Source organism: Monopterus albus, unplaced genomic scaffold (genome assembly GCF_001952655.1).
Source record: "Monopterus albus unplaced genomic scaffold, M_albus_1.0 scaffold111.1, whole genome shotgun sequence".
NCBI classification, from domain to species: Eukaryota; Metazoa; Chordata; class Actinopteri; order Synbranchiformes; family Synbranchidae; genus Monopterus; species Monopterus albus.
The window spans coordinates 214,515-241,724 of NW_018127991.1; the positions used below are offsets into that span (position 1 = coordinate 214,515).

General features: G+C 41.2%; 1 protein-coding gene and 1 long non-coding RNA gene across 4 annotated transcripts in view; one reads left to right on the forward strand and one right to left on the reverse strand.

The window, feature by feature from the left end:
• Positions 1-4,357: 4,357 nt before the first annotated feature.
• LOC109966453 (uncharacterized) lies at positions 4,358-5,877 on the reverse strand. 3 transcript variants are annotated; one of them, XR_002275768.1, is made up of 4 exons: positions 5,825-5,877; positions 5,428-5,445; positions 5,017-5,221; positions 4,358-4,900 (listed from the first exon to the last, which is right to left on the reverse strand). It is a non-coding gene; the product is annotated as an uncharacterized LOC109966453 (long non-coding RNA). The 3 variants fall into 3 exon arrangements; XR_002275769.1 differs by having other exon boundaries at positions 5,017-5,197; positions 5,825-5,840; XR_002275770.1 differs by lacking the exon at positions 5,428-5,445 and having other exon boundaries at positions 5,017-5,197.
• A 14,192-nt stretch (positions 5,878-20,069) lies between these two features.
• Positions 20,070-27,210, forward strand: part of LOC109966439 (F-BAR and double SH3 domains protein 1-like) — a 30,344-nt gene continuing 23,203 nt past the window's right edge. Inside the window, exon 1 of the mRNA XM_020611268.1 lies at positions 20,070-20,222. Within this exon, the coding sequence (XP_020466924.1) occupies positions 20,070-20,222 (153 nt within the window). The remainder of the gene's footprint in view (positions 20,223-27,210) is intronic.

Genomic DNA, 27,210 nt, shown 5'->3' on the forward strand with positions numbered 1-27,210 from the left:
CTCAGTCCCAGTTAGCTCAAATTTATGGAAGCTCATTTCCACCAGTAAAAGAAAAAAAAAAGAATAAAAAACAGTTATGGTAAAAACAAATTGCTTGTGGTAAGTGAAAAATCAAGTTTGGATTAAATAAAAAGTTAAAATGGTGAAATGAAAAGTCAAATTAATGACAAGTAAGGATAACTCAACATTTTGACCAACCACTAGCATGACTAACTTTCTTCTTTGAATTTTATTTTACTAGCAGTAATGGGCTTCCATACTCATCATCCCATTACCATGATGCTATAACTGAGGTTTAAAAAAAAGAATCAGTTCGAGTCTCTTTCTGTGATTTTCTTTTATTATGGTTTATTTGACTAACACACTTTAGAATTTAAGGTCGGAAGCCTCAGGTCATTTTTATTTGGTTTGTTTCCTGCATTCAACAGAAATGCTTGAGGTGATTTATTAGCCTGTTCCCTGGGTGACACTAAATTAGCTCAAGTGCAGGACTGGAAATCATGCCGAAAACCCTGTTAAGGTGATTATCTGCCCTTCTGATAGGATTGGTTGATGAAGTATGGCTACCTCCCACCCTCAGACCCCTCCACTGGACAGCTCCAGGCCTGGACAGCTGTCACTAATGCTGTTAAGGCCATGCAAACGTTTGCAGGCCTCAGAGACACTGGAGTTGTAGGTGAGGATCACAAACAAGGACTGTAAAAATCTGCATGCATTGCTTTAGATCAAACACACTCAGACACTGAGTGTCCTGCTTTTGTTCTGCACTATGTTCAGATGAAGAAACAAAGGCATTGATGAACAGTCCGCGCTGCTCCCTACCGGACCAGGTGGAACCATTCAAATCACTGGCCAGCCAAGAGGGGAGAAACATGAGGAGGAGAAGAACTGTCTCCATGTGGATACACAAGAACATTAACTGGAGGTGGGAGAAGGTGGTAACTGATGCACCATAAATATTTTCAGTCAAGTATTGTAGGATATTTAATGTAATGCTCTCCAGATGCTGTCCCTCTGTCTCTTTAGATTAGAATCATATCCTCCCTATTCCCATCTGTCCCCGGAAATGATTCGCTCACTGGTCTTCTATGCTTTAAGAGTGTGGGCGGAGCCAACACCCCTGGAATTCCACGAGGTTAGTGAATCTGGCTGACGTTGAATTAATGACATAAGGGGAAAATGACTAAAGCTAAAAGCCATATCACAACACCTATCCGTGCCTAGCTGCCCAAGCTTACACTGTATATTTGCCCAAACCTGATCTGAAAATCACCACCAAGTCACTCTGTTCCCCAGGTGAGCAGTTCAGAGGCAGCGGACCTGCAGGTAGACTTTCTCCACGGCAACCACGGAGATGGCTATCCATTTGATGGGGCAGGCGGAGCAGTCGGCCATGCTTTCTTCCCATCAGACCCTGCTCGGGCAGGAGGAGTTCATTTGGATGCAGAGGAGGAGTGGGCCTTCAGACAACCAGGTGCAACAATAGAAAAAAAATAATGTTTCCATCTTCTGATATTATTTCACCTTTATCACACAATGAATTTCAAGCTCTAACCAAATTCTACTTTGAACTGTAGCCGCATCTGACATAATGGATCTTTATATAGTAAAGTAGGATTAAAGTTGTATAGACTAGGATGGTGGTTGGGGTTTTTATGTTTGTTAAACTTGCAATAAATAATTTTATGGCCACTTGGGGACAAAAGAATCAGGCTGTGAATACAGTACATCACGTTTTAAGTTGATATGGTTAAGTTGCAACAGCTGGTTACATGGAAATGGGATCATTCGTTTGGAGTGGTGTTTGTGTCCAGTATTATGTTTTTGTCTCTACCAACTCTTGAGGGAAACATCTGGCTCTCTTCTGCAGCTAGTCACAAAAAGCCATGAACTCTGGACAACGTCCATGCAATCAGGTCCAGACTTGCCCATTCTCACGTGTAGCACACAACAGGAGATAGTCCGTGGGTCACCTGATCCAGCCCTAACTTTAATCTTTATCAAAAAGAAAATCTTAAGTCTAATCTTAAAGGTAGAGAGGTATAGAGCTAAAGGCTCTGCTTCCTATTAAAAGTAAAAGATTAAAAAAATGGTTCTCCTTCTCTCTCTCCCATTCCTAGCCTCCGAAGGTACTGACCTCTTTACAGTCCTGGTCCATGAGCTTGGCCATGCACTAGGCCTAGCTCACTCTTCATCTCGACACTCAGTGATGAGGCCGTACTACCAGGGTCCTGCTGGAGACCCTCTCCAGTACCACCTGGGACCCCAAGATGTGGAGCACATCACCCAGCTCTATGGTAAGACCCCTCTGACCTTTCTTGCACCTGTGTTTGTAAAAGTAAACTATGTCCACTATAAGAATTTAGGACTTAAACATCTTTCAGTCACATACAATATTGTAGCGTTGTGGCAGAGCAGTACTTAGCAGGACTTCGCATTAAGCGAGACTGTTGGTGTGGTCCCCCAGAATGCCCCTCTGGCATATACTGTAGTTCGTGGTTGGTGGGACTGTTCAGTGTGCATTTCTGTATTCTGTGGTTGCTGTGTGTTCGCCAGCTGTCAATAAAAGAGAAAAAGACCTGTTCTCCTGACCCTTCTTTCCAGCAACACTACAGTATTATAGTCAGCTTTGTGATAACTGATTCTGACCCTTCCTGTCATGTGAGGACTGTACAAGAACCAAACCCAAGCATTACAATATTATCAGAGAAAGATGATATGACTCCATTATTATGACTTTACGTCTTCAGATACTGAGAAGGGCTACAATAACCATACATTTTTGTGTGTGTGTGTGTGTATTTCAGTATTTAATGATTTTGGAACAAATGACTTACAAGAACTCAAAAAAAGGGAATCAGAATCAAGTATAGAATGCATATGTGTGGGAGTGACAATAAACCCAAACCTGAACTGAGGACAGCTGTGAACACGGTGCCTGGCCTGACCTCTGGTGTGTTACTGAGGAAGTACAGAACCATATGTTGTCAGATTTATTCTCCACATTCTGCTCTGATACTCAAATGAAAACTTTGTATTCTACAGGACCAAATGAGTAAAAGCAGGAAATTCTCTGTGATGATACGTGTTCACAGACTGAGTGCTTAATACATTTTTTCTTTGCATAATGTCACGCCTACTTTGTTCCAGCCCATCAGCAGCTCTTGACGTCTGTGCATTTGGATATGCACCTTTTGTTCATTTACATCTAGCAGCTTTTTATACATCCTCTGACGTGGTTACATTTAGATGTAGGAATGTACTGCAGCTGCCATTAAAACTGTAACAACTTTCTCTGGTGGCAGGGCCGTTGTCTCCGGTGTAGGGATGTGCTTACAGTTTCTAGAGGAAGGTTTGTCTCAGTTGCTCCTATTTTTGGGAGGCTGAGTGGGACAATGCATGTGATTATTGCGATTTATGGACACGGTAGATGCTAAGTGCATCCACCACTGTAGTCTAGAGTGAAATATCTCGATGACTTACCGTGAAATTTTGTACAGACATTCATGGTCCCCAGAGGATAAAGTCTACACTTTTTGGTGACCTAACTTTTCCTGTAGCACTACTATCAGGTAGACATGATTATTTTTAAAATAAAACATCTCAACTGGTGCCCAAAGGATGTTTCCTATTGAATTTGGTGATCCCCTGACTGTTGCTCTAAAACCACCATCAGGTTCAAGTTTCGCTTCTCCAGTGAAATATCTCACACCTACAGAATGGATTGGCCTGATTTGTGGTTCCCACAAGATGAACTCTTCTCTAGTATCACCCTGAAGTTCATTAGGAAATAGACTGTCAAGAGTATCTAGCTGCTTTACTGTCATTTGGTTTAAACTGATTTTTTATTTATTAATTTTTTTTTTTAAAAGGTAAAAGGAACCAGCTGCAGGCTACTGACACTCCTCGCCTCACTCCAGAACCTCAGATGCACCACAGATCCCATCACTATCACCACAGATATGGGTACAGTACGACTTACAAGATTTAAAAAAATAAAATTAAAATAATAATAAAAATTTAACTTGTAACTATACTGTATAAATTTGTTTCACCAGGAACTACAACAGTTTTAGTATTTTCCCCAAAGCTTTTAAGAAATGTTAAACATGACACTACATGATTGTTAACAGCTTGAAAATATGCATTACAAAAGTGCAATTTTTAAAGGAAAGGTTCACAATTTTTTTCCAAACTGTCAAGTCAAACTGAGATCACATTTAGTCATTTTTCATCCCTTTTTAATTTAGTATGTTAATAGCTTTGTATTATAAAAACAAAGAGCATCTTTGCATCTTTGGGGAAATATCAATATTGTATTGTCTGTCTTTGAGTGTGAGGTTTAAAAAAAGGGGGGTGTTGTTGGTGCTTGATTGACAGCCACTGGGGGGCTGTGTCTTTGGGTGTTAAAGTTTGATTTTATTTGACCAAATGAAAGCATGAAGCTCTCTATATAAATCTCCCTGTGTGTTCTCTTCCTCCAGCTCCTTCATAGATCGCTGTAACACCAGTTTTGATGCTGTGGCAAGGATCCGAGGAGAGACTTTCTTTTTCAAAGGTCTGAATAGGCATAAAACTGACTTATTAGGCAAAAAAGAGGAAAAAAGATATTTATGATTTGTCAAGATGAAAGCTCTCCGCCTCTGGTTAGCATGCTCACTCACATCTTCGTCTCTGAACCATTCCTTTGCTTCTCCTTCATTCTGTCCTCCAGGTCTGACAATGTGGAGGGTCAATAGCGCTGGTTTGGTGTCTGGTCACGGGGCTTCAATCAGGAGGATGTGGAGGGGTCTACCGCCTGACCTGTCACATCTTCATGCTGTGCTGGAGCGACAGTCAGACCATGCCATCATCTTCATTAGTGGTATCCAGGCATAAGGAATTTCCTTTTGCAGAGACACTTAAGTTGATTCAGAAGAGAAAATTTATAGTTTGTTCATGAAAAGCAATATCAGTGACCATTCTCCAGCCCTCAGCCTGACTGTTATTTGATAAATGTGAAAACCACCAACTAACCTCTCCAGCTCGTGTCTTGCTACAGGCTCCCAGTTCTGGCTGTTCAGGGACCTGTCCCTGCAGGAAGGCTACCCTCAGCCCCTCTCTGCCCTCAGGATGGGGAACTTGGCCAGAACAAAAGTGGAAGAGGAGGAGGCAGTAGCAGGGAGGTGGGGCCTGGTCTGGGACCCAGAGGAGGGTCCTGTATGGGGAAACATGGGAGACGCTGTGGTAGAGAAGCGAGAGGACACCTGGTCTCAGCTGCTTAGAGAGGGAGTCAATGGCATCATCACAGACAGCAATGGTGAGGGCATAAACTACAAGGATATAGTTATAATCACAATTTTTATAATAAACCTATCAAATGATTAAAAAAAAAAAAACAGTGTGAAAGGCTTCTCTGGCAGTAATGCATCAAAAGAAAATTCTCACCTGAATCTGTTGTTTCCACTGCCCCCATGTGGACAAAGAACATCAGTTATTGCAGATATAAGTTTAGTTTTGATGATTTTTTTTATTTTGTTTCTCAAAAACTGCAAATGAAATGAGCTAATCATGAACAGAGGTTTTTGATGAGAGGGGTGATGGTAATAAGTAGAATACCATTAAAACATGGCATCATTACTATCATCTTTTGCAAGCTTTTATAGAATCAAATACAAACACTGGACAACATGTAAACTGTTGGTCCCTCTGTCCTCTCTAGGCTCTGTTTATTTCTTCAAAGGCCACTCCTACTGGAAGTTCATGTTTCCAGGCTCCTCTCCACAGGAAGGATACCCACAGTCCTCTGCTGCAGACTGGCTGGACTGCCCTGACTCCTCCTTACCTGGTGTGGAGGACCCCTCCCTGTCTCTGTCTTCACCTGCAGGACGACAGGAGCTAAGGGAGAAATGGAGGGAGGTGAGAGAGGAAGAGGAAGGAGGAAAGGGGAGGGAGCATGGAATGGACAGACATGGAAATAAAAATAAAGGCAGGCAGGACAGGGGCTCACACATCTGGACACAATGCACCTGCCAAAATGGAGCACTGGGTGACAGGATGACATCTGTTATTGCTGCCTTGCTGCTGGGAACATGGACACTGTTGACTTTTTAAAGGTACATGAGACTACAGCGTCAGCCAGCTTGTCAGGCTAAAATCAGGAGGTGGGGCTGTAAGAAAGGTCAGCATCTCACCCATGTCCAATCACCATGTGCATCCATTATAGCAGCAGTTAGCTTGGCATAAACACTAGAAGCACAGGGAACCCACTGGTTATGAACAAGGCTTTATCTATCTACAGATTTTAGTTTAGTCGCTGTGCAGTTAGTGTTTAAAACCTAGCAATCTCATTGTGATGACACTTGCTGATTAAGCAGCAGGTCATTCCTAAAATCACCAATGACTGTTATATGTCCATTTGTGTACAGATTAAACAAAATGAATACAGTGTTTTAATTAATGAGCAAGTAGGTGTTAGTGAGTGTATTTGTAACTGTGAAAAGAGACAGACTAGCAGTTTCCACCTGCTTCCACCATATCCTGATCCCAGCTCTGTGTTTGAGAGCGAACCACTGCACTCCTATAACATTGTCAAGCACACAGTTTTGAAAGAAGGGAAACTGATGCAACAGAACCAGAGATAGTCTTTTCTCACATTTTTCTTCCTTGTCAAAATTTGCTGTTACATTATATTATGCCAAACACCGACTCAAATGACATCTGAAGGCATTTATCAGAGTTCACACAGCTCCCTCTGGATACACTAAAGACTTTATAAAATTTTTCAATTAGAACTAAATATTTCTTTAACTGATCAATATCTACGATGGTCATGATGAAAACCCTTGAAGTTCATTCATCTTCTATACCGTGTAGTCCCAAATTGGGTTGCTGGAGCCAATCCCAGCCAGCAATCAGGCGAAGGCAGGGTACACCCTGGAGAGGCTGCAATGCAGACAAACAACCACTCACACGCACAGGCAATTGAGAGTCACCAAAGGCGCATGTCTCTGGACAGTGGGAGGAAGCTGGAGTACCTGGAGAGAACCCACCCAAGCACGAGGACACTTGCGAACTCTGCAACCTTCTCACTGTGAGGCAACAGCACTAACCACCGCGCCACTGTGCAGCCACCCTTGAAGTTGAAAGTCAAAACAGCATTGGTCATTATGTACTTACAAATATAAAACACCTTGTATGTGGTATTTTACTTAGTAAGGTAATGAGGGGTTTTTGCACGTTTTCACATTTGCCATCAGTCTTACTGCGGTCTGGTTAAAAAAAAAAAAACAAACAAACAAAAAAGCCTGTTGTACAGTCTTATTCTGTGTGTGATGATTCATTTCAGATATATATATATATATATATATATATATTCAATAATGTACTGCAGTTTCACTGTAGGAATATTTTTTTAAAACACATTTCGACATAGTATTTATGGTTTGTGCAAATCTATAGTGTTTAGAAAATCCAAGGTGGTTTTTGGGATTAAAATAGTGCCCATTCAGTTTATCCATCCCACAACAATGGTCCCCAGGTCATTTCTTAGAATGGTGGTTCCTGGGAATTAGTTGAAAACTCCTTGTTTAGTTAATAGTGGATTAATTGGTTCATAATGACTTGTCTTATTTACAAAATGTATGGCTTACTTATAAATTAAAATTGTAATAGAAATGTATTTTCCCCATACATCTAATTGCAAGATGGCGCCGACAACTATAGCTGCCTTGTGTACTCGTGCGTGTTGTTTTTCCCTTTGTTTCCTCGGTCTTTTGCAATCAATCCCAGATTACTTTCACCAGAGAAGAATTGCTAAACATCGGACAATTCACACCAAACTACCTTTCTCCAATCTTTGTGGACAATCTGTTGGAGGCACAGCTGCACTCTACAGGATCTGGAGAAAACACTGTTCAGGGAAGCGGGCAAGAGTTATGGTCATGCTACGCCAGAGAGGGTTCTGGACTCCACTCCTGTCTATCCACCTAGCGAATGTTTGCTCCCTAGCCAACAAGATGGATGAACTCCTCATCAACAGGACCAGCTCTGCTGCTTTATGATTCACAGAGACCTGGCTGAGTGACTCAGTCACAGACAGCGCAATCCAAGGTTTCCAGGTGTACAGAACGGATTGTGTAATGGAGCTGTCCAGGAAAATGAGAGAAGGGGATGTTATGGTTTAGTTCCCCTCACCAGGAGGGTGAGGGAGAACTGAGGTAGGACTCAAGTTTGCAGACCCAGGTGCTAGTAGAAAGAGGTTTAATGGAAAAAAAAAAAAAAAAAAACCACACACAACCAAGGTAACAGAGTCAACATATAGCACAATAACCGGGATGGCTGAGCAGACTAGGACGAGTAGATGAGTAGGAGGATTGCAGGAAACAGGAGTAGAGGACCAGGACAAGGCAGGCGAGTACACAGGAGAACGGCGACAGGTGAGATGACAGGGACAGAGGAATGAGAAGAACATGGCTAGTGTAGCGCTAGCCGCAAGATATCTGAGCGTGTAATGTTAATTTTACCTGTGATCTTTGAATAAATCAGCACTGTTTTGAAGTTACATGGACTGTCTCGTCTCTCGGAGTTAGCATGGTAGCAAGAACTGGTCCCTTCACAAGCTTCTAAAGTTTGCAGATGACACAACGGTCATCGGTCTCATCCGAGACGATGACGAGTCAACCTACAGATGGGAGGTTGAGCAGCTGGTCCTGTGGTGTAGCCGCAACAATCTGGAGCTGAACACGCTCATAACAGTGGAGATGACAGTGGACTTCAGGAAGAACCTCCCCACCTCACCCCCACTCACCATACTTGGCAGCACTGTATGAGCAGTAAAGTCCTACAAGTTCCTGGGCTCCACTATCTCCCAGGACCTGAAGTGGACATCCAACATCAGGACCATTGCCAAGAAGGCACAGCAGAGAATGTACTTCCTGTGCAAGCTCAGGAAGTTTGACCTGCCTCAGGAGCTGCCAATACAGGTCTACAGAGGAATCATTGAGTCTGTTCTCTGCACCTCCATCACTGTCTGGTTTGGCTCAGCAACCAAACAGGACAAGTACAGACTTCAGCAGACAGTCAGGACTGTTTTAAAAAAAAAAAAAAGATTACTGATACAAGCCTGGCCTCCATGGATGACCTGTACACCTCACAGGTCAAAAGGAGGGGAGAGGATCACTGCAGAGCCCTCACACCTGGGACACAATCTGTTTGAAGTCGTCCCTCCTGGACAGCGTTACAGGTCACTGTGCACCAAGACAACCAGGCACAGGGATAGCTTCTCCCCCAGGCCATCACTCTGATGAACACTTAACCCACAACAGTATGACTGGACAATAACCCTCAGTGCAACACCAGTAAATATATACCTTGTACATATCAATCCACCAAATCCAGATGGTGTGTGTGTATACAACTATTTTTACTCCTAATGCATATTCCTTTGCTTGATTGCACTGTCATGAATCGATGTGTGAAGCTGCCAATAATATCAAGGGTGAACTCAATTATATAGCCAGACGAGGATAAGTGAATGTCTCTTTAATAAGAGCACGGAACAACAAAACGATACAGAAAACTACTTAAACACAATACACACACTCAGGTCAAAAACACAGTCCAGGGTCAGAGCCAGCAAACTTACACAGCCGAGGAATCCACAAACGAGAGGTCAGAGAGGGAAGTCCGATAATCCATACACAGAAAGCAGTCCAAATCAAGAGGGCAAGGCAGAATTGGTGGCCTAAACAATCCAAGGTCACATCAGGAATCTCAAAGAAAACAAGAATATTGGAAAGTCTGCACAGAACTTAAGAGATCAATCTGGCAGCTTCCCATAGGGTGAGAAGCTGCTATATACTCTAGTGAGCAGGTTTGTGGATTATCAGAAGCAGGTAAAAACCAATTTGGATAATGAGCTAAAGTTCCCAGGAGTCAGGGTAAGCTGGGGACAGGAAGTATAATCAAAATAAAAGCATAACAGAAAGCAAATGGGACAGAATCATGACATGCACATTACTTCTTTACTTCTGTTCTCAGCCTTATATTGGTTACTTGCCCACTGCTGCTTTACATAAGGCCATGTACATATGTAATGAGAGCCGCTGTACCAGAGTCAGATTCCTCATGTGTTCAACACACATGGCCAATAAATCAAATTCTGATTCTGATCTACTCAATAATTCAAATATGCAACTATGTATACATAGATCTTGATTATAAAAATCTTAAGCTTGGTACATGATTGGTATTTGGTACTTGATACAATAGACATTTTTGCTTTAACATCATTTATTTGTGGTTTCCAGCTTAATTTATTGTCTGTTACCACTCCCAAACATTTTATTACAGTTGTAAAAACTGCGCCCTACATTTAAAAAAGCTGCAATATCTTTGCTCACTGACTTGTTTTGGTGCCGTCCTTCCTCACCGAAACTCCCCCAGCTGGATGAAATATGTAATGAAAAGGGGAACCCTTAGCTTTTATGTCATCTACGTGGTTTACGGCAATCAATGAGCAGAGCAGTTGCTGTGGTTGTCCCGTTCCACTCATAGAAAGACCAGTAGTAAGATAAGCTGCATTCTTTCATGCTGATCTTAACTTCAGCACTATCAGATAACACTGAGAAAACACATGAATTAATCTCAACATGGAATGTGCTGTACAGTACCTTGCCATTACGCATGTCAAATCAAAGCTCTTTATCGGAAATGCTACATATTAGAAATACTACTCTGCAGGTTCACTTTATTTATGCATTTAAAACTATTCAGACATAAAAGAGTAGACAGAACAATAACAGATCTAAGATCAAGTTCAGCAAGCCTTTGTCATAAAGAGTGACCTGAGTGAAATGTGAAAGTTCAGGGGAAGACACTGAATTTTCCCTTTCATAAACTGGCTGTACACTGACAAGGGAGATCAAAGTAGCAAAGAGGAGATACTCTGAAAAGCTGAAAGCTCAGGTTTCAGCCAATGACCCCTCATCTGTGTGGAAAAGCCTGAACCTCACTGGCTATAAAAAACCACCCCCCCCTGCTGTGGAGGACAGTCAACTAGCAGGCAACCTGAATGTGTTCTACTGCAGGTTTGACAAACATCCCCCCACACCACCCTCCCCACCTCAGATCCAGCAGCTGCTCCCCCAACAATCACCACCATTCTCTCCCGCCCCCCACCCCCAACCATCTGTAAACAATGTGGGGTTTCAAAAAAAAAAAAAAAAAAAAAAAAGTGTGCGCTGATCAGCTTGCCCCCCCATCTTCACACTCCTCTTCAACAGGTCACTGGAGCTGTGTGAAGTCTCCTCCTACTTCAAACGCTCCACCATCATCCCAGTCCCCAAGTCCTCAGTGGACTTGAATGACTACAGACCTGTCGCCCTGACATCTGTAGTTATGAAGTGCTTTGAAAGACTGGTGTCGGCCCACCTAAAGGACATCATAGATCCCCTGCTAGACCTTCTGCAGTTCACCTACCGGGCAAACAGGTCAGTGGACGATGCAGTGAGCATGGCACTGCATTACATCCTGCAACACTTTGACTCCCCAGGGACCTATGCACGGGCCCTCCTTGTGGACTTCAGCTCGGCCTTCAAAACCATCATCCCAGACATCCTCCACTCCAAATTGACCCAGCTCCCTGTGCCTGCCCCCACCTGTCAGTGGATTACTAGCTTTCTGACAGACAGGAAGCAGCAGGTGAGGCTGGGGAAAGCCACATCCAGCACCCAGACAATCAGCACAGGCGCCCCTCAGGGATATGTGCTCTCCCTTCTGCTGTTTTCACTCTACACCAATGGCTGCATCTTGAAGGACCCTTCTGTCAAGTGTTAGATATTTTTAGTCAGATAGATACTTTATGTATTAGAAATGTTTAGTGGAGATAGGATGTCTAGTTAGACTGTTAAATGCTTAGGCCTGCATATGAGTTTCTGCAGGGTACATCTGGTCAAGGACACCAGAAAGAAGAGTTGATGACTGTCAGAAGACAGGGTGTTTAATATTATGATGTGTAAAACTGTAGAGTTAGCCATAATGTTCCTATGTTCGAGTTACGACATATATTAGAGGTTGTGAGATTGTTTTTAGCTACACACCACTTAACCAACAGACATACACATTCACACGTTGATTTGCTTCATGCTTTGACTATTGCCAGAGCCAGCTGCAAAGCTGGTGAGAGAGACGTCTCGGTTGATGTTTCTGTGTAGTATGGGGCTAGCCCAACCGAGGGGATATAATGTATAGGCCTGGTTCGGTTCAGGGTCTTTCATCTTACAACTGCCTGCGAGCATGTTGGAGGTGCAAGATATCTGAGCGTGTAATGTTAATTTTACCTGTGATCTTTGAATAAATCAGCACTGTTTTGAAGTTACATGGACTGTCTCGTCTCTCGGAGTTAGCATGGTAGCAAGAACTGGTCCCTTCACAAGCTTCTAAAGTTTGCAGATGACACAACGGTCATCGGTCTCATCCCAGACGATGACGAGTCAACCTACAGATGGGAGATGGAGCAGCTGGTCCTGTGGTGTAGTCGCAGCAACCTGGAGCTGAACACGCTCAAAACAGTGGACTTCAGGAAGAGCCCTCCCACCTTTCCCCCCCTCACCATACTTGGCATCACTGTATCAGCAGTAAAGTCCTACAAGTTCCTGGGCTCCACTATCTCCCAGGACCTGAAGTGGACATCCAACATCAGGACCATTGCCAAGAAGGCACAGCAGAGAATGTACTTCCTGTGCAAGCTCAGGAAGTTTGACCTGCCTCAGGAGCTGCCAATACAGGTCTACAGAGGAATCATTGAGTCTGTTCTCTGCACCTCCATCACTGTCTGGTTTGGCTCAGCAACCAAACAGGACAAGTACAGACTTCAGCAGACAGTCAGGACTGTTTTAAAAAAAAAAAAAAGATTACTGATACAAGCCTGGCCTCCATGGATGACCTGTACACCTCACAGGTCAAAAGGAGGGGAGAGGATCACTGCAGAGCCCTCACACCTGGGACACAATCTGTTTGAAGTCGTCCCTCCTGGACAGCGTTACAGGTCACTGTGCACCAAGACAACCAGGCACAGGGATAGCTTCTCCCCCAGGCCATCACTCTGATGAACACTTAACCCACAACAGTATGACTGGACAATAACCCTCAGTGCAACACCAGTAAATATATACCTTGTACATATCAATCCACCAAATCCAGATGGTGTGTGTGTATACAACTATTTTTACTCCTAATGCATATTCCTTTGCTTGATTGCACTGTCATGAATCGATGTGTGAAGCTGCCAATAATATCAAGGGTGAACTCAATTATATAGCCAGACGAGGATAAGTGAATGTCTCTTTAATAAGAGCACGGAACAACAAAACGATACAGAAAACTACTTAAACACAATACACACACTCAGGTCAAAAACACAGTCCAGGGTCAGAGCCAGCAAACTTACACAGCCGAGGAATCCACAAACGAGAGGTCAGAGAGGGAAGTCCGATAATCCATACACAGAAAGCAGTCCAAATCAAGAGGGCAAGGCAGAATTGGTGGCCTAAACAATCCAAGGTCACATCAGGAATCTCAAAGAAAACAAGAATATTGGAAAGTCTGCACAGAACTTAAGAGATCAATCTGGCAGCTTCCCATAGGGTGAGAAGCTGCTATATACTCTAGTGAGCAGGTTTGTGGATTATCAGAAGCAGGTAAAAACCAATTTGGATAATGAGCTAAAGTTCCCAGGAGTCAGGGTAAGCTGGGGACAGGAAGTATAATCAAAATAAAAGCATAACAGAAAGCAAATGGGACAGAATCATGACATGCACATTACTTCTTTACTTCTGTTCTCAGCCTTATATTGGTTACTTGCCCACTGCTGCTTTACATAAGGCCATGTACATATGTAATGAGAGCCGCTGTACCAGAGTCAGATTCCTCATGTGTTCAACACACATGGCCAATAAATCAAATTCTGATTCTGATCTACTCAATAATTCAAATATGCAACTATGTATACATAGATCTTGATTATAAAAATCTTAAGCTTGGTACATGATTGGTATTTGGTACTTGATACAATAGACATTTTTGCTTTAACATCATTTATTTGTGGTTTCCAGCTTAATTTATTGTCTGTTACCACTCCCAAACATTTTATGACAGTTGTAAAAACTGCGCCCTACATTTAAAAAAGCTGCGATATCTTTGCTCACTGACTTGTTTTGGTGCTGTCCTTCCTCACCGAAACTCCCCCAGCTGGATGAAATATGTAATGAAAAGGGGAACCCTTAGCTTTTATGTCATCTACGTGGTTTACGGCAATCAATGAGCAGAGCAGTTGCTGTGGTTGTCCCGTTCCACTCATAGAAAGACCAGTAGTAAGATAAGCTGCATTCTTTCATGCTGATCTTAACTTCAGCACTATCAGATAACACTGAGAAAACACATGAATTAATCTCAACATGGAATGTGCTGTACAGTACCTTGCCATTACGCATGTCAAATCAAAGCTCTTTATCGGAAATGCTACATATTAGAAATACTACTCTGCAGGTTCACTTTATTTATGCATTTAAAACTATTCAGACATAAAAGAGTAGACAGAACAATAACAGATCTAAGATCAAGTTCAGCAAGCCTTTGTCATAAAGAGTGACCTGAGTGAAATGTGAAAGTTCAGGGGAAGACACTGAATTTTCCCTTTCATAAACAGTCAGTCAGGTGGGAAACTGTCTGCCTTTGCATTCAGACCTACTATATTTGTCACAGCAGAGAGATAAGATGAGCCCACCACTTCTTTAGCCTTCTATCGGCCATCATTGCAGGCCACATAAATCCCTTTGCACCTTTAAATTAGTCAGCCTTTCAGAGTTGAGAAATAAAAACATTTTCAGCTTTCAGAATAAATGACTGTTTTTAAAGTGAATTTTAAATGTGTTACAGAGTCGAAGAACTCTTGTTCAACCCATGGATCAAATCATACGATTGGTGTCTTTAAACACCAAAGCAGCAAACGACTATGCAATACAATTAATTTAGTATTTTGTCCTGGAAAACTGCATCAAACCCTGTTTCATCTGCTCTCTACGTGTGTGATTTTTGATTTGATTTATTTGATTTGATTTGATTTATTTATTCTTTCAAGCATGTAAAGACAGTTGATATATCAACACACATAATTTTACACATATCCAACAAATGCTAATCCAATATCAATTTGCTTATACCTAGTACATGCTTGAATGGAGTAGGAAGAAGTCAGACTTATCCAGTCCTACCCCATGAATACAGCAGACAAGAAGGATCTAATGGTACTTACTGATCTCTGGTCAGGTTCAGGTGATGAGCCCTTCTCTGCAATTCTTCTCCTGTAAGACAGAGTCCAGAATTATTTCTGAAAAACAGTTGCTATTTTTAAAAACATATCATCATGTTTAATGTTAATATCATAAAGCACAGACCACACAATTCCTCCTGAACTCCACATTTTTAAAACCTAAATTCCTTAGATTTCTCTAGATCTTACAGTGATACTTCTCTGTCAGCAACAAAGTGCATTTAAATTACGATTTTACTACATATCATCTCATAATACTGAGGAATAGTGAGAGTGATGAGTACATGAACTTATTCTTCAGGTGGCACAACAAAATCCATTGCGACCAACATTGGGGTTTGCTAAATCTACTGTATGGCAACTGTGTCAAGTTTCACTTTTCTGTAGTATATGAAACAAGATCTGAAATTCATTCATATGACTCAAGTGCCTATTTTGAGACGTACTGAATCGAAGAGTAATATATGATGTGTCGCTACCTCCTTGCTGGGAGAAATATTGTGGAAAAACATTCACACCATGCCAGCATGGCTTGTTAGAGTGCAACAGTGACTGTGTAGTGGTCAAAAACAAACAAGGTACCAGTCCAGAGGTGATATGTAATAGAATATGGTGTGTAGTTTACATATAGATATTTGTAGTAGTTATGTAAGGGTGAGCTAAGTGTTTATATAATCTTGAAGAGATCTGTTCCTGGCCACAGAACACTGGACCAGCTCTATACCATCTTCAGGGTGGTGGAGGGTTCATGGGAGTTTGCCCAACCAGTCCACATGTGTTTTGTGGATTTAGAGAAGGCATTCGACTGTGTACCCCACAGCGCCCTGTGGGGGGTGCTTTGGGACTATGGGGTCCGGGGCCCTCTGCTAAGGGCCGTTCGGTCCCTGTACGACCGGAGCAGGAGCTTGGTTCGCAACAACGGCAGTAAGTCAGACTTGTTTCCAGTGCATGTTGGACTCCGGCAGGGCTGCCCTTTGTCACCAGTTCTGTTCATTATTTTTATGACTTCTTTGTTAATGTGGGGCCTGAATTAGCAAAGAATATTTGTGACAATGATGTGTCCTATGGCACTATTGCTAATTTTATTGAAAAAAATCAGCACTCTATGTTCCTTAAACCAATAGAAGAAATGGAGGTTAGACATATAATTCATAAATGTGACAATGAGACATCGACTGACAGTAATGGAATAAGCATGTCTATTATTAAATCAGTAATTGATGGTTGTTCTAAACCACTAACTTATATCTTTAATTTGTCCTTTCAATCAGGAAAATTTCCTAATAGTATGAAAATAGCAAAGGTTATTCCGCTTTATAAATCTGGAGATAGCCAGTAGTACAGTCGATGTACCGGTCCGTCGTGGTGAAGAAGGAGCTGAGCTGTAAGGCGAAGCTCTCGATTTACTGGTCAATCTGTGTTCCTACTTTCAGCTATGGTCATGAGCTTTGGGTCATGACCAAAAGGACAAGATCCCGGATACAGGCGGCCGAAATGAGCTTTCTCTGCAGGGTGGCCGGGCGCACCCTTAAAGATAGGGTGAGGAGCACGGGAGGAGCTCAGATTAGAACCGCTGCTCCTCCACATCCAGAGGAGCAAGCTGAGGTGGCTCGGGCATCTGTTTCGGATGCCTCCTGGGCACCTTCCTGGGGAGGTGTTCTGGGCATGTTCCACCAGGAGTAGGCCCTGGGGAAGACCTAGGACACGCTGGAGGGACTATGTCTCTCAGCTGGCCTGGGAACAACTCAGCATTCCCCCAGAGGAGCTGGAGGAAGTGTCTGGAGAGAAGAAAGTCTGGGCATCTTTGCTTAGACTGCTGCCCCTGCGACCCGGTCTCAGATAAGCAGAAGAAGATGGATGGATGGATGGAGAGATCTGTTTCTCTTCTCTTAATTGTTTGGAGATGTTTGTGCATGAGGATCCTTGGGAACTATCTACTGATAGTATGCTCAAGCAAGAAGATCCTGGCTCATGTCCTCTTTGTTTAATTTATGAGTAAGCATCCAGAGAGAAGCCTCCCATAAATGGGAAGCTTCAGCCTTAAATGTTTGTGTGCGCTGGGTCAGTGCGTCCTAGAAGTTGATGTACTGGATATCTCAGACAATTCCCGGAAGAAGGGGTGTAGAGCTGGCATAAAACTGTGACTCTGGCTTAAGCAATAGGAGGATGTGTAACTGGGAGAAGATAAAAGTTGGGATAGCTATGGGTTAGGAGGAACGATGGTGCTGCAGTTAGTATTAATGTAATATTAAATGATTATTTGAATTGGGATGATTTGCCTGAAATAATTCAGTTCACACCAGACCCTAACTACTACAACTGTGCGGGGTGTAGTCACACCGAGCCGTGCTGTGAACAGCCACAGGCAGATGAACCGTGCTGGCATTGTGTGAGATGTTTTCCACTTTACTGCACAATCTAAAGTCTGTACTGAGGACAACTCGATGAGGCAAATTCTGACTTGATTTAGCTTTTCTCTCTTTACTTCACTAAAGTTGACAAATGACAACTATTCATTTTATTAAGCATCTTCACTTTACTGTTTAGTGTATTGTAACATCAATGTAATGAATGAATGATGAGTAATAAGTGTGTTGCACTGATATGAAGTGAACTGTTGGCAAGTCTTAGATGTGGTTTTGCTTTCTATCATTCATCTATTACGTCACTGCCGTTTTCTGAGTATCCCACTGACTGCAGTGATTAGTGCTGGGTCTTTCTACTTACGGGCATTAACTGAAAGCGTTGTATATACTGTGTGATGTGGAAATTAGTAAGATTTGCTGTTTTGGTCTATAACATTATCTCCTTCTGTAATAAAGTAACCTTTTGAGGTTTAATCTTGTTAGATTAATTCTGCTGACACCAAACAGCTTTAGGGGAAATTCACAATTTCATTGAAATTTATAGATACATTTATCTGAATGAACAAAAGTTACAGTGGAAACAAAGTCACTTGTGTATTAATTTCATTATTCAGTGGAATTCTGCATGAAGTTTAAACCCACATTGTTGTTTCATAGCTACATAGATTTGGTTAGTCCTGGAGAAGGTAATAGAATAGCAGAACAGGGTGACATCATGTGTGTTAACCAACATCACCTGTTATCAAGCAACCGTTACCAAGATCAGACTTCAGATGTCCAGCTAACTGGAGCTAGCATGGGCTGGCTCGCACATTAGCCATTAGCTCCCCTGCTACACTAGTAACACTCCCTACATCACCAAGGTTCTAACAATAACCATTTTGTGAGGTTTCCTTTAGCAGTAATGGTTGTAAGACACTCAGCAGTAGACAATGAGACTGATATCAGTGAGACAATACTGTGCAGAATTACATGCATACATCCCTTCCCTTGAATCTTGTTTGTCTGTGAAGATGCGAGTCTGCCACTACCTAGAAACGAACTTCTGCATACGTATGTAATTTCTCATCACATAATCTTGGGATTGGAACTCGTGGATACTGAATGGACATTGCCAGTGGTGGAAAAGGTACTCAGTTTGCTTGCTTAAGTAAAAGTCTCAGTACCACACTGTCCACTGAAGTCTGTACTTGTCCTGTTTGGTTGCTGAGCCAAACCAGACAGTGATGGAGGAGCAGAGAACAGACTCGATGATTCCTCTGTAGAACTGTTTTCTCTGAAATGAAGTGAAGTCAAAGTATCTGAAAATGAAAACGCTCAAGTAAAGTACAGATATCTCAAAACTGCACTTACAGTAAGTAGAGTACTTGAATAAATGTACTTAGTTACTTTTTACCACTGGACATTGTAGAAAAATGCAGATCTTAAGTATTAATAAAAATGGAGATTGAGGTCAAGAACATCTTAAGGATTATACCTTCAGAGATTTTTCAGTATGTACTGAGTACCTCTATATTATGCTAATGCCAATGTGTCTCACTGCTGCAACTCCCTCCACCACACCAACCCCTCCTTATGAGTTACTTTTGTGGTATATTTTTGGTAATTTATTTTCATTCATATATTAATGTTTATATGTGTGTTTGCCTAGGGGTCAGTTTTTGCAGTCCAGTTTTTTGCTTTTTGGCTATTTTGAGAGCACCCTCAAGTGAAGCTTTAAGCATGGATGGATTACTGATTGGGTCTACAGAGCTTCTGTTTGAAATGACTATTAACATTTCTCTTGGGAAAATTAGTAAAACTATCACAGAGATACAGAAAGACCACAAAGAGATGCAAAAACAACTACAAAGTGAGATAAAACAACTGAAAGAGACACTAAAAGTGACTAAAAGGAAATGCAAATAAACTGGAGCCAATCCCAGCCTTGGATATACAAGCTGGATAAAACTACACTTCTTCACAGCCTTTAAACTGCAGAGGAAGAGTTGACTTGTTTTTTTTCCTGCCGTTAGTCATAACTAATCAGATCTCACTGATGTGGCAGGTAATAACACAGATGTGATGTCATGCACTATTTTACGGTATATATTTGAGTAACCATGCAGGGATTCCCCCGTAGTTTGGAAATGTCATCCTGGAGTGTTATAAGCGGCAGCCCTGTTGTCTGTCCACTGACAAAGCCTCAGAGAAGGTTCAAGCACATACAACAAGACTTTCTATGAGATTTAGAAAGCTTATACAGGTGTAGGCATAGTTGACTGGACCATAGCTGGAACCAAACCTGGAGTAGAAAACCCAGACAAAACTCAGTGAAGTTTAAATATAGACTTGGAAATTAATTTGCACAAAACCCTAAGACTTCTGTCATAAACCTAACCTATCCACTAGTCATGGCCACGTTGACCTCCTCCTACTCTACATGGATGCTGTCTCTGCTGATGCTGCTGCCCCTTTTCGTAACTGTTTATCACTCATCCCCTATTCCCAAAGATGAACTGCATGAGTTCAGCACCAATGTGAACAAGCTGGGAGAAAGTGTGACGGTAAGGTGGCATCCATCTTTTCAGATACATTAGTTAGACTGCAGATGCATTGTGCTGCAGGTCAGAAGCTCAGTATTGTATAAATGTGATGGTACTTTGCTTTTATACTGTAAACAAAGTCAGCATTTGTTGCTTTCTTATAGACTTTCTTTTGTAGATGGGTGAAGGGTGGGGTGTTTTCATATTTTCATAAAATAAGTTGTCAAAATGTTTCTATTAAATCTTTTCAGTCATCTTGTATTTTTTAACAGTTGCAATTACAATATAACACAAATGGCATAATTCACATATTATCCTTTTTATTGTTTTGTTTACATGACAGTGTATAGTAATTATAACTGATAGTGTTTAAGTATGCCTAGGGTAAAACCCGGTCTGGTACGGACGCTAGTCCGCACAAAGTAAATTTGGAATGACGACTTGGTGTAAGGTTAGATGAAGGGCTAGGTGTTAGGCAGGTAGTGGTTATAGTTAAGGTTATGGTTAGTCTCTAGAAAGTGAAACATGCATGGGTGTGTGTGGTCAAGGTCAGTGGTGAATCCAGAGTAAAACAATCAAATACAAAACGTCAGCAATAAAAGAGTTCTTGGTAATATCACAGACACTGAGCGAAGTATTTTAATTGCACCCTTCTCCTTACAAAGGCAACAGTGATAACTGACAATGCTGTGTGGGTGGAGTGGGTAACAAGCAGCTTATCAGTTGTCACTGATGGGACTCCATTTGTCATTTTGTTCATCTTTTGATTAGCTGATGCTACTGGTGTGATGTATTAAACATTGTTCCTCTTTCTGTATGAACAGGACTGTCCTGAGAACTGCGACCCGGTTCAAATTAAAGTAAGTCTACCATGATGTTTTCTATTTTTTCATCTGACATCTTCTGTTGCCATGACCCTGACTTGATCTCAGCACTTTGCCGCACTCTCTGATTGCGGCCATTTTCATTAGCTAAATTTGGCTTTTTCACCTTAATTCTCCACCTACCTAAACTGCTTCATGGATTTTAAATGACTGATTTTAATGATTGCGCAAGGAGGCAATATCACTCTAAATACCACAGAATTCTTGCTGAGCAGAAGCTGTCCACTTCTGATGTTTCAACCCTTATTACTGAGATTAAAGTAGCACACAAAGGTGACAAATATTGTAAAACACTTAGATGGATATTTCCTCGCCATGCAATTCCGATTATTTTATTTTCTGACAAATTTATACTTTGAGAAAATATTTATTTCTTACTTTGAATTGTCAAAAATCCCAGTTCTTCACAATAAATAAATTGAAAAGAAACAAAACGATTAAAATAAAACAGTTGCATGCAACATCATCCTGTGCTTTAACTCAAAGATGTTGTAATGTTGGAGATGCTTCATAGTGATAGTGGAAGAGAAAGGAAACAGGCACAGACAGTTTAACTGCATATGTCTGCATACAAGTGCACCCTGAGGAAACCGCAAAAAAAACAAATGTAATCTTTTTTTAAAATATAAAAAATGTTTAAAGTTACTTCTACATCAGCAGAATGTCGTGGAAAATGAGTTAACATGCCGAAAATCTTCACTATGCGACGATGAAAACTGCCAAAATGCTCAGGACTGCATTCTGTATAATGACCATGTTGATGTTCTGCAGTGCACACATATAGCTTCAGCACCGTGACATCTTTAACCACTTCCTCTTTGCTGTTATCTCATCTAAATTACTCTTGTTTATTTGTGCATAGCTTTGTTGACTGGTGGATGCACAATTCTTTTTCAGCTGATTTAATCCACCTCCAATTCTTTGTGTTTGTAGTGTGTAAAAAATACAACTTATAGGTTCTTTAAATTTACGTCCTGAAAAAGAGAGTTACTGTTGCACTGTTGATTGTGAAAGAAGCTGACTACAGTACTGACTGATTACAACAAATATGAGATCTCAGACACAGGACGTGGGTCAGAAAAGTCACCGTAATTGTTGACAGCAGTTTGACATCATCTCTTCACTTTGTGTCCATAGGATGAAAAATGCCAGTGTTTTAACTTCAGCGTGTCACAGCAGGTAAGACGTGTGTGTTTTGGTTGTGAGTGCTAGCGAGAAAAAGAGAATGTAAAATGATCCTGATATTCCATTACACAGAAAATGTAATATCTGTGCTACTCAGAGAGTTTCTTCTCATGTGATAACTGACTTTAAAAACTCATGCTGAGTTTTCACACGTGGTTTTAGGGCCCAGCTAGCCAGGCATTAGAGCTATTTCAGTGAACAACATGCGCCAGTTCTTTAGTCCTGTCCACACTGTGTTATTGTTTGGTTTCAATCTGAAACTGGAGTCAATCTGAAATAGATCAGTGGAAAACAAAAGCAAATCCAAAATTACTGGCACATATATGAAGCAAGCAATCCCAGGAATCCCTTTAAATGTGAAAATTACCTAGTAACAACTGATCATTATCTAAGACATTCATTAGGCTAAATCTACACATGAAAAGAGGTGGCATGACCAGATCCTGCGGATTAGGATCACATGGTATGATCAGAACCCCAGAACAGCTACTAAACAGATTGTTTTCACAACTGTTGTTTCCAAGAGACCCATCCTCATGCTTTTGTGTGCACTAATGTCGCTGTTTTTATCTACCGAACAGGAATGTGGCTTTCCTGATTATTTCACTAAAGGCCTGGAGTTACTGCACGGCGAAATTCAGAAAAAAATAAAACATCTGAACCCACTGCTGAAGGAAATTGCAGAACATTTATCGGTAAGTGGTTTGTCACACATATTACAAAGCTGTTGTTAGTGTTGAACTGCAGCTCCCATGAGTTGTTTTTTTTTTCAGCTCACTCAATATTACTAGTTATTAACTGGTGCTAGGCAGTTTTAGCTCTATTGTTAATTCTATTAATACACCTGTAGCAGTTGGCTGATGATGTGCTGTCAGTGTTTCAGCTTCATTCCCTGATTGCCACAATTCCAGAGACTGACTGTTTTTATTAATTCAGCTGAAATATGTAATTAAGTCAGTTTTCATACCTTCCAGTGGTTCAGCCTGATCTCTAAAAACAAACAAACAAAACAACCTGGCTTTGGAACCCTCACATTACAATACAAATCTGCAGTGAGCAGTCATACAGAATATGAATTTCAAATCAAGCTCACAGACTGACAACCTTGGCGTATTGTGGCCTCATGAAGTTGTTATGGCTATTGTGTTGCCTATTTGATGAGATATATGGTGCTTTATATATAACATTCATGTTCATGTATTTGTCTTCTCAGGTAAATGGCAGCTTTTGTTCACAGCCTGTGAACAGGAAGCCGGTCATGTCACCAAAATGCCTCCATAAGAAACTGGATAGCCTGAAAATGCAGCTCAACAGCAATAGCGGCTCATTTCAACAACTTCAGATAGCGATAGAGGACTGTTAACCTGTTTCCGCAGTGGTCTTACAGTGCTGTGGATAGCCTTCTCAACAAATGGCATTCAGCAATGACCCAGCATGTCAGTGACAGAATTTGGCACAAGAGTGATAACTGTCTGCTTTAAACATATTTGTCTAATTTCTTCACAATCCATCCATTTTTAGATAGATGTATCATATAGTTAACGAGATGCACAGTACTTTCAATAATCTATTGGCTCAGTCAAGTGTTGTTTAGGTCAAACATTATCTCATGATATGTTTGTTTGATATTTAAATGTTGACAGTAATGCTTTATATATTTTCTATTTGTTACTGATAATCAAACAATATGAAGCATGTTTGTTATATTGTATTGCAACACATTAATGTATTATTTTGTACCTATTATTTATTTTATTTATTCTTAAACTGAGTTAAGGATACAGGTCAACAGAATTACTTATTCATTATTTATTGTATCTGTCACCATATGGGTGTGAAAAAACAGCTGGACATATACACTGTAAAATATACATTATATTTAGCCTTTGAGTAGTATACTGCATAAAGACTGAGCCGTAGTGCTCATAGATTCACCTGCAGTGTTATCTTATAACAGTGACTATTCAGCTCTCTGGAGTGTTGTTTAAGCTCATTTCAGATTTTTCATGTTTTGTGAATCACTTGGTCAAATGTTACACAAATAAAATGATTATTGTCATTAATCCAGCATTTTGGTTTGTTGCTGTAATCACTTCTAACTTTATACAATAGCTTAAAGAAGAGTATTAAAGTGAAACAGCCATGTAATGGCTGCGTGAGAAACGAGTCTAAAGCCATGCTAGCAGCTCTTTGAGGCTGCATGTAGACACAGCGGTGTTTAGAGCTACAGTGGTGTGAAAAAGTGTTTGCCCCCTTACTGATTTCTTATCTTTTTGCATGTTTGTCACACTGTAATGTTTCAGATTGTCAAACAAATTTATATATTAGTCAAAGATAACACAAGTAAACACATCATGCAGTTTTTAAATGAAGGTTTTTATTATTAAGGGAAAACAAAATCCAAAACTATATAGCCCTGTGTGAACAAGTGTTTGCCCCCTAAACCTAATAACTGGTTGGGCCACCCTTAGCAGCAACAACTGCAATCAAGCATTTTCGATAACTTGCCATGAGTCTTTTACAGCGCTGTGGAGGAATTTTGGCCCACTCATCTTGGCAGAATGGTTGTAAGTCAGCCACATTGGAGCGTTTTCGGGCATGAACTGCCTTTTTAAGGTCATGCCACAGCATCTCAATTGGATTCAGGTCATGACGTTGACTAGGCCACTCCAGTCTTCATTTTGTTTTTCTTCAGCCATTCAGAAGTGGACTTGCTGGTGTGCTTTGCATCATTGTCCTGCTGCAGAACCCAAGTTCGCTTCAGCTTGAGGGCACAAACGGATGGCCGGACATTCTCCTCCAGGATATTTTGGTACACAGCAGAATTCAGGGTTCCATTTATCACAGCAAGTCTTCCAGGGCCTGAAGCAGCAAAACAGCCCCAGACCATCACACTACCACCACCATATTTTACTGTTGGTATGATGTTCTTTTTCTGAAATGCGGTGTTACTTTTACGCCACACATAATGGGACACACACCTTCCAAAAAGTTCAACTTTTGTCTCGTCTGTCCACAGAGTATTATCCCAAAAGTCTTGGGGATCATCAAGATGTTTTCTGGCAAAACTGAGACGAGCCTTTATGTTCTTTTTGCTCAGCAGTGGTTTTCGTCTTGGAACTCTGCCATGCAAACCATTGTTGCCCAGTCTCTTTCTTATGGTGGAGTCATGAACACTCACCTTAACTGAGGCAAGTGAGGCCTGCAGTTCTTTGGATGTTGTTGTGGGGTCTTTTGTGACCTCTTGGATGAGTTGTCGCTGCGCTCTTGGGGTAATTTTGGTCGGCCGGCCACTCCTGGGAAGGTTCTCCACTGTTCCATGTTTTCGCCATTTGTGGATAATGGCTCTCACTGTGGTTCGCTGCAGTCCCAAAGCTTTAGAAATGGCTTTATAACCTTTTCCAAACTGATAGAGCTCAATTATTCTCTTTCTCATTTGGTTTTGAATTTCTTTGGATCTCGGCATGATGTCTAGCTTTTGAGGATCTTTTGGTCTACTTCACTTTGTCAGGCAGGTCCTATTTAAGTGATTTCTTGATTGCGAACAGGTGTGGCAGTAATCAGGCCTGGGTGTGGCTAGAGAAATTGAACTCAGGTGCGATAAACCAGTGTTTTGACAGGGGGGCAAACACTTGTTCACACAGGGCTATATAGTTTTGGATTTTGTTTTCCCTTAATAATAAAAACCTTCATTTAAAAACTGCATGATGTGTTTACTTGTGTTATCTTTGACTAATATATAAATTTGTTTGACGATCTGAAACATTACAGTGTGACAAACATGCAAAAAGATAAGAAATCAGTAAGGGGGCAAACACTTTTTCACACCACTGTATATGCTAACATCGGCACGCAATAATAATGCTAACATGCAGAGATATAGGAGATTCACTATGAGCTAAGATAAAGCCAACTCAGTGCCTCATCTTTTATGTAGACAGGGCTATGTTAGTTTACATTATCCATTATCATAACATGCCTACAGGATGTTATATATTTGATTCACAAAATAAAGCTGTGAATCAGGTATGTAATGGAGGTTGCTCTCGGGTTTGTTATGTTTAACTTAGATGCACCTGTGTAAATTGCTGATGATATCACAGATTCTGTCTTGATATCAAATATGAGATAAGTGTCTGTTTGACATTCATATTGGACTTGCCTTGAAGAAGACCTTAGCATTGGTAATAACCAATGTAAGCTTACTGTGCAGTCAGGTATATTATATATGCTTGATTCACCCTGTACTATAATCCATTTAACAGTCCATATGCATGATCAATTCATTTTTACCAGAGGACCCAGAGTGGGAATTCTTTTAATGTATGAATTACCTTGCAATACTTGCACTGTACTTTTTACTCCACTACATTTATTTTATAACTTTAGTTACTAGTTACTTTTCATAACTAGATTAATACAAAAATACAGTATAATTATAAAACCCCATTGATCTGTAGTGAAAAATTCACAAGCCACATAGCAATAACTCAGATTATATGCATATATAAGCTAGTTAAAACTAATCTAGCCACAGGGGGTTGCCAGACAGTGACTTCTGTGCCGGTCCCAAGCCCGGATAAATAGAGAGGGTTGCATCAGGAAGGGCATCCAGCATAAAAACATGCCAAATTTAAAAATGCGAATCATCGGTGGGAATTCCATACCGGATTGGTTGAGGCCCGGGTTAACAACGCCCGCCACCAGTGCTGTTGACCTACAGGGTGCTGGCGGAGATTGGACTACTGTTGATCGAAGAAGGAAAGGAGGTAGAAGGATTCGTAGACACAGAGAGAAGAGGAAAGACAGGAGTACAGGTCAGAGAATAGGGACTCTTAACATTGGCAAAATGACAGGGAAAGGTAGAGAGCTGGCGGACATGATGGAGAGAAGGAAGGTAGATAAACTGTGTGTGCAGGAGACCAGGTGGAAGGGTAGCA